The sequence below is a fragment of the Leopardus geoffroyi genome, chromosome X (assembly GCF_018350155.1).
Source record: "Leopardus geoffroyi isolate Oge1 chromosome X, O.geoffroyi_Oge1_pat1.0, whole genome shotgun sequence".
Taxonomy (NCBI): Eukaryota; Metazoa; Chordata; class Mammalia; order Carnivora; family Felidae; genus Leopardus; species Leopardus geoffroyi.
In genome coordinates this window covers 63,293,875-63,307,475 of record NC_059343.1, presented here as the reverse complement: position 1 = coordinate 63,307,475, position 13,601 = coordinate 63,293,875, and the positions used below count along the sequence as shown (strand labels likewise).

The 13,601-nt window shown below is 36.7% G+C and overlaps 1 protein-coding gene across 12 annotated transcripts in view; it reads left to right on the top strand.

Moving 5' to 3' along the window:
- Positions 1-13,601, top strand: part of ATRX (ATRX chromatin remodeler) — a 303,341-nt gene that overhangs the window by 92,157 nt on the left and 197,583 nt on the right. For all 12 annotated transcript variants that reach the window (XR_006710928.1, XM_045471900.1, XM_045471902.1 and 9 more), the window contains 2 exons: positions 850-917; positions 1,695-4,771. Coding sequence is in view for 11 of the 12 variants with exons in the window: in XM_045471900.1 (XP_045327856.1) it covers positions 850-917; positions 1,695-4,771 (3,145 nt within the window). In the remaining variant the exon portion in view is untranslated. The remainder of the gene's footprint in view (positions 1-849; positions 918-1,694; positions 4,772-13,601) is intronic.

Sequence of the window (13,601 nt, the reverse complement as noted above, 5' to 3'; positions counted from 1 at the left end):
TCCATTCTTTGCATTCAGTTTAGCCAGGAGCCTATTTATGGGACATGTCTTAGCTTCTAGTTTTCAAATGTGGTGGCTGAATTTTATATTCCTGGATTTGTAATGTGCATTTCCTTTCTCTTATATATATAATTGATGTTTTTCCAAGGACCAGTCTGTTGAGCCTAGCCCAATTCAGTAATCAGTACTTTTCAACACTGGGCATGGAACCTAACCTTTTTCCAGTCTTAGTGAAAAGGAATTTAAAGTCCATGGGGCTTGGATTTGAATACCAGCATTGGCTCTTAACTAGTTGTATGACTTTAGAAAATTTATTTACATATTAATGATAATGAATCTTAGCCTTTTCTCTCAAATTGGGTGTAATACCTCCTGTCTTCCATAATAAGGGCTTGAGATTTAAAGGGAATGTAGCTTAATGTACGATAATGTTGCTTAGCTGTATATACATAGTAACTGTTGATATATGAAGACTATTAAATTCATTAAGTAGCAGCAACATCTAATGCATTTTTATGTAGAGGTTTAGTAGCTAGTTGTATGGGATCAGAAATTTGCTTTACCAAAATCTTCTATAAATTTTATATAAGGAATAGTGGTACTTGATGATATGGAAATCTATTTCAAGGAATTAATTTTCTTGAGATATTTCTATGTCTGGAAATACTAGAATACTACCCCAGCATTGGGCAGTGCAGTGTTTTTGCTTTTATTCTCTAAAACACACACACACACACACACACACGCTCCCTTTACTTTTTTTTAATGACTTAAAAATAAAGTTTTTGTCCATTATGAATGTTATTCATTTTGAATTTAAAATTTCCCCTTCCCCTTTTCTTTTAATAGAATTGCTTTAAATATTACATGAGTGATGATATTAGCCGTGACTCTGATGGAATGGATGAACAATGTAGGTAGGTAATAAATCATGATGAGCTAAAATTCAGTACTGTCTACTTTTTTGGGGGAAATTCTTACATAGTATGTTATTAGATCCATTTTTTATAGTATCATCATTGATGTATCTAATGGAAGGTTATTTTTTTTCCACAAAACCTTCAGTTTATGTCTCTTTTAAGTTTCCAATAAAGAATAGGCAGATGATCCAAATAACTTTACTATTAAAATTCCTGGCACGAAATTTTAAGTTGCTTTAAATTTTTTTAATGTTTATTTATTTTTGAGAGAGAGAGAGAGAGAGAGAGAGAGACAGACAGACAGAGTGTGAGCAGGAGAGGGGCAGGGAAAGAGGGAGACACAGGATATGAGGCAGGCTCCAGGCTCTGAGCTGTCCACACAGAGCCCAATGCCGGGCTCGAACCCACAGGCTGTGAGATCATGACGTGAGCTGAAGTTGGACGTGTAACCACTAAACCACCCAGGCACCCCTAAGTTGCTTTAATAATGAAAAAATTTAAAGTGAGAGTAATTTGAGAATAGTATTTACTTTTTATTTTTTTATTTTTAGAGAGAGAGAGAAAGAGAGAGAGTGAGCATGAGCTGGGGAGAGGGGCAGAGGGAGAAAGAGACAGAACCTTAAGGAGGCTCCATGCTCAGCACAGAGCCCAATGCAGGGCTTGATCCCATGACCCCAGAATCATGACCTGAGGTGAAATCAAGAGTCAGAGGTTTAACTGACTGAGGCACCAGGTGCCCCTGGGAATGACATTTTAATATTTTAATAATTTCAGGTGGTGTGCAGAAGGTGGAAACTTGATTTGTTGCGACTTTTGCCATAATGCTTTCTGTAAGAAATGCATTTTGCGCAACCTTGGTCGAAAGGAGCTCTCTACAATAATGGATGAAAACAATCAGTGGTATTGCTACATTTGTCACCCAGAACCTTTGTTGGACTTGGTTACTGCATGTAATAGCGTATTTGAAAATTTAGAACAATTGTTGCAACAAAATAAAAAGAAGATAAAAGTTGACAATGAAAAGAGTAATAAAGTATATGACCATACACCCAGATTTTCTCCAAAGAAAAATAATTCAAATTGTAATGGAGAAGAAAAGAAATTAGATGATTCATGTTCTGGTACTGTAACCTACTCTTATTCAGCACTAATTGTGCCTAAAGAGATGATTAAGAAGGCAAAAAAACTGATTGAGACCACAGCTAACATGAACTCCAGTTATGTTAAGTTTTTGAAGCAGGCAGCAGATAATTCAGAAATCAGTTCTGCTACAAAGTTACGTCAGCTTAAGGCTTTTAAATCTGTGTTGGCTGATATCAAGAAAGCTCATCTTGCATTAGAAGAAGATTTGAATTCAGAGATTCAAGCTTTGGATGCTGTAAACAAAGAGAAAAATACCAAAGAGCATAAAGTCATAGATGCTAAATCTGAAACAAAAGTACGAAAGGGAGAAAAACCCTGTGCTTTGGAAAGGAAAGATTTTTCAAAATCAGAAGCTAAACTGTCAAGAAAGCAGGTAGATAGTGAGCACATGGATCAGAGTATTGTAGCACAGGAACAAAGAGCAAATAAAAGTGCCAGTGGTGAACATAAGAAATCTGATAAAAAAGAAGAACCTCAGTATGAACCTACTAACACTTCTGAAGATTTGGATATGGATATTGTGTCTGTTCCTTCTTCAGTTCCAGAAGACATTTTTGAGAATCTTGAGACAGCTATGGAAGTTCAGAGTTCAGCAGATAATCAGGGAGATGGCAATAGTGGAACAGAGCAAGAATTGGAGAATTCTTCTGTAAAATTAAGTATTACTTCAAAAGACAACAGAGGAGGTATTAAGTCAAAAACTACAGCTAAAGTAACAAAAGAATTATATGTTAAACTCACCCCTGTTTCCCTTTCTAATTCGCCAATTAAAGGTGCTGATTGTCAAGAAGTTCCACAAGATAAAGATGGCTATAAAAGTTCTAGTCTGAACACCAAGCCAGAGAACTGTGGACTTGGAGAGGAAAAGAATGATAATGAGCATTTGTTTGAAAGTGAAGTTCCATTACTTTCAGAAGAATCTGATCTTCGAAGATCCCCACGTGTGAAGACTACACCCTTGAGGCGACAGACAGAAACTAATCCTGCAACATCTAATTCAGATGAAGAAAGTAATGAAACAGTTAAGGAGAAACAAAAACTATCCGTTCCAATGAGAAAAAAGGATAAGCGGAATTCTTCTGACAGTGCTGTAGATAATCCTAAACCTAATAAATTGCCTAAATCTAAGCAGTCAGAGATTGTGGATCAGAATTCCGATTCTGATGAAATGTTAGCAATCCTGAAAGAGGTATCCAGGATGAGTCACAGTTCTTCTTCAGATACTGATATTAATGAAACTCATACAAACCATGAGAAGACTTTATATGATTTAAAGACTCAAACAGGGAAAGATGATAAAGGAAAAAGGAAACGAAAAAGTTCTACTTCTGGCTCAGATTATGATATTAAGAAAGGCAAATCAGCTAAAAGGTCTATAATTTCTAAAAAGAAACGACAAAACCAGTCTGAATCTTCCAATTATGACTCAGAATTAGAGAAAGAGATAAAGAGCATGAGTAAAATTGGGGCTACCAAAACAACCAAAAAAAGAGTTCCAAATAAAGAAGATTATGATTCTTCTGAAGATGAAACACACAGGAAAAAAGGAATGGATAATCAAGGGCAGAAAAGTTTGAAGATTGCACAAGAAGGATCATCTGATGATGCTGAAAGGAAACAAGAGAGAGAAAATTTCTCTTCAGCAGAAGGCACAGTTGTTAAAGACAAGACCATCATGGACTTAAGAGATCGAATGTCTAAAAAGCAGCAGTCAGGTGTTTCTTCTGATGGTGCTAAGTTGCCTTCAGGGAAAGAGGAGAGTTTTAATTCTCCAGAAGACAAAAAGGTTGCTGAAACTAAAGAAAGGAGTAAGCATTTGAAAACCAAAATGGGTAAGAGAGTACAGACTGGATTACTGGACATTGCTGAGAAGTTCCCAAAGAAAGAGCAAAGTGATGAATCCTCTGAAGATGATAAAAAGCTGAGCAAAAAGGGAACTGAAGTAAAAGAAAAGAAAATTACAGATTTGAAGAAAAATGTAATTAAGATGGAACAACAGTATGAATCATCATCTGATAGCACTGAGAAATTACCCGAGGGAGAAGAAATTTCTCGTTTTCCTAAAGGAATAAAACAAAATAAGAATGACACAACTTATGGGGAAAAGAAAAGAAAACAAATAAAAGATAAAACTTCTGAAAAGAAGGATGAATTATCTGATAAGGCTGAGAAATTACAGGGGAAAAGAGATAGTTGTGATTCTTCAGAAGATAAAAAGAGTAAGAATGGAGTATCCAGTAGAGTGAAGAAAAGGTGCAACCTGCCTGAAAAGAGTTCAACGAAGAGACGAGATTGTTCATCATCTGATACTGAGAAATATTCCATGAAAGAAGATGGTTGTGATTCTTCTGATAAGAGACTGAAAAGAATAGAACTGAAGGAAAGAAGAAATTTAAATTCAAAGAGAAATACCAAGGAAGTACATAGTGGCTCATCATCTTCTGATGGTGAGGAAAGTTCTGAAGACAATAAAAAGCTGAAGAAACAGAGAACTTCAGCTAAAAAGAAGGCAGTCAGTGTCAAGGAGAAAATGAGAAACTCCCTGAGAACAAGCACTAAAAGGAAGCAAGCTGACATTAGTTCATCATCTTCTGATATAGGAGATGACCAGAATTCTGTAGGTGAGGGGAGCAGTGATGAACAGAAAATTAAGCCTGTGACCGAAAATTTAGTGCTGTCTTCACATACTGGATTTTGCCAATCTTCAGGTATGCAAAAAATAAATCAATTTATAATTTATGATTTTACCCTCATGAATAACCACATTGTTTAATTTTCCCTGAAGCCAATCAAATGCAAGGTTACTGTTTAGGAAAAGCCCCTTTAAAAATTCTTTAAAGATTTACTCGAAAGCCTTCCTTCATTTATTTTTATGGCATCATTGGAAGGTATGCCAAATATCATTAGTATTCTGTATCAGGTATACCAGGTTTGTTGGGTAGATGACAGAATTTCTTTACCAGTGTTCTGGAGTAGTAAACAGTAGTTCATGAAGGAAAATCAGACCTGTGCCAATAGTTCTGTAGGTATATATTCATGTAATGGAGATAGTGTGTGAAAGTTTTAACTGCTTTGCCATGTATATGATTTTTTATGTAATCTCTACACCCAACACAGGGCTTGAACTCAAAACCCTAAGATCAAGATTTGTATGCTTTTCCAACTTAGCCAGCCAGGCGCTCCTGCATATGGCTTTTTAAATTGGGTAGATTAACTTTGTGTCCAGTGAAATTCTCTGAAAACTTTAAATTTACTTCATTAAACCCATTACTGATACTTGTCAATTTTTTACTAATCACATGAACAGATGTTTTCTGTTTATAACTATAACAAAAGAAAAATCCAAAAAATAGATGAATTATCTTTCTCTGAGGAGATAGAGAACTAGGACAATTAGGATTTGGGTTAACCTGTTAGTGATACCCGCCCCCCCCCCCCAATAGAATTGTGAAAATAATTTCTATCATTATTGCAGTTCTTAAAAAACAGTTGTATAATAAATACACATGTCACTTGCATTGTCTTTTTTTTTTTTTTAATCCATAAACCTGGCAGTTAACCACGGACATGTTAAACAAATTTATTCATTCATTTAAAAAATTTATTTATATTTCAGTTCCAGCTTATGCTTAAAATACAGTGTCATATTAGTTTCAGGCGTACAATACAGTGACTCAACAACTCTATACGTTGCTCCATGCTCATCATGATAAATGTACTCTTAATCCCCTTCACCTATTTCATCCATTCCCCCACCTACCTCCCCTCTGGTAACCATCAGTTTGTTCCCTGTAGTTAAAGAGTGTGTTGTGTTTGTCTTTTTCCTTTGTTGATTGGTTTTGTTTCTTAATTCTACATATGAGAGAAATTATAAAGTATTTGTGTTTCTCTGACTTATTTTACTTAGCATTATACTTGCTTGATCCATCCATGTTGTTGAACATGGCAAAAATTCTTTTTTATGGCCCAAGTAATATTCCATTGTATATATACATACCACATCTTTAACCATTCATCTATCATTGGATACTTGAGTTGCTTCTATAATTTAGCTATTGTAAATAATGCTGCAATAAACATATCTTCCTGAAGTAATATTTTTGTATTCTTTGGATAAATAGTAGTAGAATTACTGGATCTTATGGTAATTCTATTTTTAATTTTTTGAGGAATGTCCATACTGTTCCACAGTGGCTGCACCAGTTTACATTCTCACCAACAGTGCATGAGGATTCCTTTTTCTCCGCATCCTCACCAACACTTTTTATTTCTTGAGTTACTGATTTCAGTCATTCTGACAGGTGTGAGGAGATATCTCATTGTGGTTTTGATTTGCATTTCCCTGATGATAAATGATGTTGAGCATCTTTTCTTGTGTGTGTATTGGCCATCTGTAGGTCTTCCTTGGAAAAATGTCTGTTTATGCATTCTGCCCTTTTTTAATTGGATTATTTGTGGGGTTTTTTTGGTGTTGAGTTGTATAAGTTTTTTATATATTTTGGATGCTAACCCTTTATCAGATATGCCATTTGCAAATACTGTCTCCCATTCAGTAGGTTGTTTTGTAGTTTTGTTGATTGTTTCCTTTGCTGTGCAGAAGCATTTTATTTTTTTTATTTTGATGTAGTCCTAATAGTTTATTTTTTGCTTTTTTTCCCCTTGCCTCAGAAGGCATATCTAGAAAAATGTTGCTATGGCAGATGTCAGAGAAATTACGGCCTGTGCTGTCTTCAGGAGTTTTTAAAAATTTTTTTTAAATTTTATTTTTTTATAAAAAAATTTTTTTTTGAAGATTTTTTTTTAACATTTATTTATTTTTGAGAGACAGAGGCAGAGCATGATCAGGGGAGGGGAAGACACACACACACACACACACACACACACACACACACACACAGAATCTGAAGCAGGCTCCAGGCTCTGAGCTGTTTATTAGCACAGAGCCCGACGTGGGGCTCAAACCCACGAACTGCAAGACTATGACCTGAGCTGAAGTTGGACACTCAACTGACTGAGCCACCCAGGCGCCTCCCCAAAATTTCTTAATATGTATTTATTTTTAAGAGAGAGAGAGAGTGCGAGCATGAGCGAGGGAGAGGCAGAGAGAGGGAAAAACAAAACTCAAAGCAGGCTCCAGCATAAAGCCCGACACAGGGCTTGAGCTTATGAGCTGCAAGATCATGAACTGAGCTGAAGTTGGATGCCTAACCGACTGAGCCACCCAGGCGCCCCTTATTTTATTTTTGAGAGAGAGAGAGAGAGACAGACAGAGCATGAGTGGGGGAGGAGCAGAGAGAGAGAGGGAGACACAGAGTCCAAAGCAGGCTCCAGGCTCTGCGCTGTTAGCACAAAGTCCTACATGGGGCTAGAACCCACGAATCATGAGATTATGACCTGAAGTGAAGTCGGTCACTTAACCAGATGAACCACCCAGGTACACCTCTTCTAGGATTTTTATAGTTTCAGGTCTCACATTTTAGTTTTTTAATCCATTTTGAATTTATTTTTATGGTGTAAGAAAGTGGTCCAGTTTCATTCTTTTGCATGTTTCCATCCAGTTTTTTCAGCACCATTTCTTGAAGAGATTGTCTTTTTCCTATTACATATTCTTGCCTCTGTTGAGTAAATTAATTTTGTTGATAATTAATTGACCACATAATCTTGAATATAATTCTGGGTTTTCTATCCTATTCTATTGACCTATGTGTTTATTTCTGTGCCAGTACCATACTGTTCTTGATTACTATGGCTTTGTAAGTATATCTTAAATCTGGGATTGCGATACCCCACAATTTGTTTATCTTTTTCTTTCCTTAAAAAAATTTTTTTTAATGTTTTATTTATTTTTGAGGGGAGAGAGAGATACAGAGCGTGAACAGGGGAGGGGCAGAGAGAGAGGGAGACACAGAATCTGAATTAGGCTCCAGGCTCTGAGCTGTCAGCACAGAGCCCAATATGGTGCTCGAACCCACGAGCTGTGAGATCATGACCTGAGCTGAAGTTGGGCACTCAACAGACTAAGCCACCCAGGCGCCCCTGATTTTCTTTTTCAAGATTGCTTTGGCTGTTTGGGGTCTTTCGTGGTCTCATATAATTTTAGGATTGTTTGTTCTAGTTCTGTGAAAAATGTTGGTATTTTGATAGGTGTTGCATTAAATATGTAGATTGCTTTGGGTAGTATGGGCTTTTAGCAGTATTTATTCTCCCAGTCCATGAGCATGGAATATCTTTCTATTTGTTTGTGTCCTCTTCAATTTCTTTCATCAAAGTTGTGTAGTTTTCAGAATACAGTTCTTTCACCTCCTTGGTTAACTTCATTTCTAGGTATTTTATTAGTTTTGGTACATTGGGACAGTTTTCTTAATTTGTATTTCTGCTACATCATTATTAGGGTATAGAAATGCAATGGATTTCTGTACATTGATTTTGTATCATGCAACCTTATTGAATTTATGTCAATTCTAGTAGTTTTTTGGTGGAGTCTTTAGGATGTTTTATATATATATATATAAATTCTGCAAATAGAATTTGATTTCTTCCTTACAAATTTAGATGCCTTTCATTTGTTTTTGTTGTCTGATTGCTGTGGCTAGGGCTTCCAGTACTATGTTGAATAAAAGTGGTGAGAGTGAACATCCTTGTGTTGTTTCTGACCTTAAGGGAAAAGCTCTTAGTTTTCACCATTATGACATTAACTGTGAGGTTTTCATATATGGCCATTATTGTGTTGTGGTATGTTCCTTCTACCTGTTTTTTTGAGAGTTGTTATCATGAATGGATGTTATACTTTGTCGGAAGCTTTTTCTGCAACTATTGCAATGATCGTGTGTTTCTTATCCTTTCTCTTATTGATGTGACATAAGATTGTTGATTTGAAAATATTGAACCACCTTGCAGTCCAGGAATAAATCCTACCTGATCGTGATGAATGGTTTCTTTAAAAGTATTGTTGGATTCGTTTTGCTAGTATTTTGTTGAGGAATTCTGCATCTATGTTCTTCAGCGGTATTAGCCTGTAGTTCTCTTTTAGTGGTGTCTTTGATTTTTGTATCAGGGTAATGCTGGCCTCATAGTACAAATTTGGAAGTTATTATTCTTTGTCTTCTATTGTTTTGGAATAATTTGAGAAGAACTGGTATTAACTTCTTAAAATATTTAGATTTCATCTGTGAAGCCATCTGGTCCTGGATTTTTGTTTGCTGGGAGATTTTTATTGCTGATTCAATTTCATTGCTGGCAGTTCTGTTCAAATGTTCAATTTCTTCACAATGGAGTTTTGGGAAGTTATATGTTCTCAGAAATGTATCCATTTCCTCTATTTTGTTCAATTGTTAGCATATAATCTTTCATAATCTCTTATCCTTTCAATTTCTGTGGTGTCCATTATTTCTCCTCTTTAATTTTTTTATTTTGTTTGAGTCCTCTCTCATTTTTTTTGGTGTGTCTGATAAAGGTTTATCAGTTTTGTTGATCTTTTAAAAGAATCAGCTTCTGGTTTCATTGATCCATTGTTTTTTTTAACTATTGTTTTTGTTTATTTCTGCTCAAATCTTTATTATTTTTTCTTTTACTGGTTTTGTGTTTCATTTGTTCTTTTTGTAGCTTCTTTAGGTTTAATGTTTTTTTTAAATTTATTTGAGATTTTTCTTGTTTCTTAAAGTAGGTCTGTATTGTTATAAACTTCCCTCCTAGAATAACTTTTGCTGCATGCCAGAGATTTTCAAACATTTTGTTTTCATTTTCATTTGTCTCCATGCATTTTTTTAAAAAATTTTCTCTCTGGTATCTTGATTGACCCATTCATTTAGTAGTGTGTTATTTAACCTCCATGTATTTGTGTTCTTGCAGATTTTTTCTTGAGGTTGATTTCTAGTTTCATAGCATTATGGTCAGAAAAGACGCATGGTATGACTTTGATCTTGTTGGATTTGTTTAAGACTTTTGTGGCCTAATCTGTAATCTAGTCTGGAGAGTGTTCCATGTTCACATGAAAAAGATTGTATTGTGCTGTTTTAGGATGGAATGTTCTGAATATATCTGTTAGATCCATCTAGTCCAAACTGTCCTTCAAAGGACTGGTTCCGTGTTGATTTCTGTGTGAATGAGTATCCATTGATGTAAGTGGGGAGTTGAAGTACTCTGCTATTATTGTGTTATGATTGATTGCTTTCTTTATGTTTGTTATTAACTCCTTTATGTTTTTGGATGCTTTCATGTTGGATTCATAAACATTTACAGTTGTTATGCCTTCTTTTTGGATCGTAGTATTTATAATTATATGTGGTATTCTTCTTTGTCTCTTGTTACAATCTTTGTTTTAAAGTCTGTTTTTGCTGATATAAGTATTGCTACCTGGCTTTCTTTTACATCTATTTGTATGATAAATGTTTTTCTATCTCTTCACTTTCAATCTGCATGTGTCTTTAAGTCAGAAATGCGTTTCTTATAGGCAGCATATAGATGGGTCTTGCTTTGTTATTCATTCAGTCACCCTGTGTGTTTTGGTTGGAGCATTTAGTACATTTACTTTCAAAGTAATTATTGATAGGCATTATTACCATTCTGTTACTTCTTTTGTGGTTGTTTTTGTAGTTTTTATCTGTTCCTTCTCTTGCTCTCTTCTCTCATCTTTTGCTGACTTTCATTAGTGATGTGCTTGGATTCTTTTCTCTAGTGTTTTGCATATCTATTACTGGTTTTTTATTTGTGGTTATCATTAGATTTATATATAGCATCTTCTGCATATAGCAGTCCGTATTAAGTTAATGGTTGCTTAAGTTTGAATCCATTCTAACAGCACTAAATTTTTACTCCCTCTTTTCTCCCCATGTTTTAGATATATGGTGTCCTACTGTACATCCTTTTTTTTATGAATCCCTTTGCAGTTTTTTATTGATACACTTAATTTTACTGCTTTAGTGCTACCTACTTTTCTTACTACTAATTATGGTCTTATCTTTCCACACAGAGAATCCCCCCTCATTTTAAGTTTTTTAAAAATGTTTATATTTTGAGAGAGACAGGGTATGAATGGGGGGGGGCGGGGCGGGAAGGACAGAGAGAGAGGGAGACACAGAATCTGAACCAGGCTCCAGGCTCTTAGCTGTCAACACAGAGCCCGATGTGGGGCTTGAACTCATGAACCACAGGATCATGACCTGAGCTGAAGTCAGATGCTTAACTGACTGAGCCACACTGAGAATCCCCTCTAATATTTCTTGCACAGCTGGTTTAGCCATGATGAATTTCTTTAACTTTATTTGTCTAGGAAACTTTCTCTTTTCTTCTGTTCTGAATGATAGTCTTGCTGGAGACAGTATTCTATTTATTTATTCATTCATATATTTATTTATTTAATAGTTTATATATTTTTGAGAGAAAGAGAAAAAGCATAAGTGGGGGAGGGGTGAGAGAGAGAGAGAGAGAGAGAGAGAGAATCCCAAGCAGGCTCCGCACTGTCAGTGTGGAACCCTAAGTGGGGCTTGAACTCACGAACTGTGAGATCATGACCTGAGCTGAGGTCAGATGCTCAACTGACTGAGCCACCCAGGCACCCCACTGGAGAGAGTATTCTTGGTCGCAGTTTTGTTTTTCTTCAGCACTTTGAATATACATGCCCGTCCCTTCTGGCCTGCAAAGTTTCTTCTGAAAAATCTGCGTATATACTTAGGAGATTTCCCTTGAATATACCTGTTTTCTTTTCTCCTGTTCCTTTTAAAATTCTCTCTTTATCCCTACATTTTCTATTTTAATTACTATGTGTCTTGGTATAGATCTCCTTCAGTTGATTTTGTTAGGGGTTCTTTGTGCCTCCTGCTCCTGAAACTGGATGTATGTTTCTTTCCCCAGATTCAGGAAGTTTTTAGCTATTATTTCTTCAAGTAAATTTTCTGCCCCTTTTTCTTTTATATTTCTGGGATCCTTATAATGTGCTTATTACTGCGCTTGATTGTGTTAGTGAGTTCCCTAAGTGTATTTTTAGTTTTTGTTTTTTTTTTCTCCTGTTTTGTTCAACTTGATTGCTTTCCATTACTCTATCTTCCGGGTCACTGATTTGTTCTTCTACTTTCTCTGTTCTACTATTTATTCCATCTAGTATGTATTCAATTTTACTTATTGAGGTCCTCATTTCTGGTTCTTGTTTGTGTGTTCTACCTCTTTGTTGAGCATCTCACGGAGGTCCTCCTCTCTTCTTAATTCCAGTGAGTATTTTTGTCACCATTACTTTAAATCCTCTCTCTTTGGCATATTACTTATCTCTGTTTTGTTTAGCTCTCTTGCTGTTATTTTGTCATGTTCTTTAATTTGGGAAAGACTCCTTTTTTTCCTCATTTTGTCTAATTCTCTGTGTCTTTTTCTATGTGTTAGGAATGTCAGCTGTGTCTCTTGCTTTTGTAACTAGTGGTGTTATGAAGAACTGGTCCTATAGTGCTTGGTAGGGCAGTGTCCCCTGTTCACCAGAACCTGGCACTTCTGGAATGTCTCCTGTGTGTGTGTGTAGAGTGTGCCCTAATTTTATGGCTGAGCCTCATTTGCCTTAAGTCCAGTCATCTCCAATGGCTCTGTTTGCCTCTGGTGGGCAGGGTTTGGTCACTGTGTTATGGTCCAGTCTGCTGTTTACCTTGGGCTTGAGTTGAGTCAGACCAGCCATTTGACAGAGATGCCATAGCTTGGAACTGCAGGGTGTTCTCCCTGTGTTGTCTCTTTAGAAACTTTTGTTGGTAGGCCCACTGCTAAGGCTGCAGTTAGACTCTTGTGTATGCTTATATTTCCCTGTGCCTCCAGGAAGGAGTTACTTTGGAATGGTACTGGCCACTGTTGGGGCTGCTAGCACACTGCCAGGCTTGTGCCACTGCTTTGATTGGTCTCCCTCCAAGGATGTGTTGGCAGGGGCAGTCCGCAGAAGAACTTGGGGGTGGGGTGTGTATGGTGCCAGCAAGGTCCACGCCAGTCCCCTGTGGGAAGTGTTTTGCAGCCACCTGATAAAACTCCTGTCCAAAGGCAAGACTGGTGTGGAGGGGCAAATCCAAAGAAGAAATGGTGGGTTGGGACATGCTGTTAGCAAAGGTATGTGGAGAGTGTGGGTGCTGTGCTGGTTCCCTCAGGTGTATGTGTATCTAGGCTGAGGGCGGGGTATATGTGTATGTAGGCTGGGAGGAGAATGACTCGTGCTAGCTTTTTGTTCTTGCAGAAGTCTCCCAAAGATCCCTGCCCTTCCAGCACATGCTCAGGGGTTAATAAAGAAACCTCCTTCCCATATACCCTAGGCATTTTTCAAACTGCTCCTTTTATGCTGTATCTCAGTGGGGTTGTTTGTTGTGACATCTCTTTAAGGATAGGGACTCAATTTCCTGTCACCCCATGGTTCTTCCAGAGTTGAACCTGCTCATTTTTAAAATTTTGTGTGTGAAGCCCCACTGATTGTAAGTACTCAGGATGTTAGGTCCTTCTGGTTTTCATTGTTTTTTAATATGAAATTTATTGTCAGATTGGTTTCTATACAACACCCAGTGCTTATCCCAACAGGTACCCTCCTCA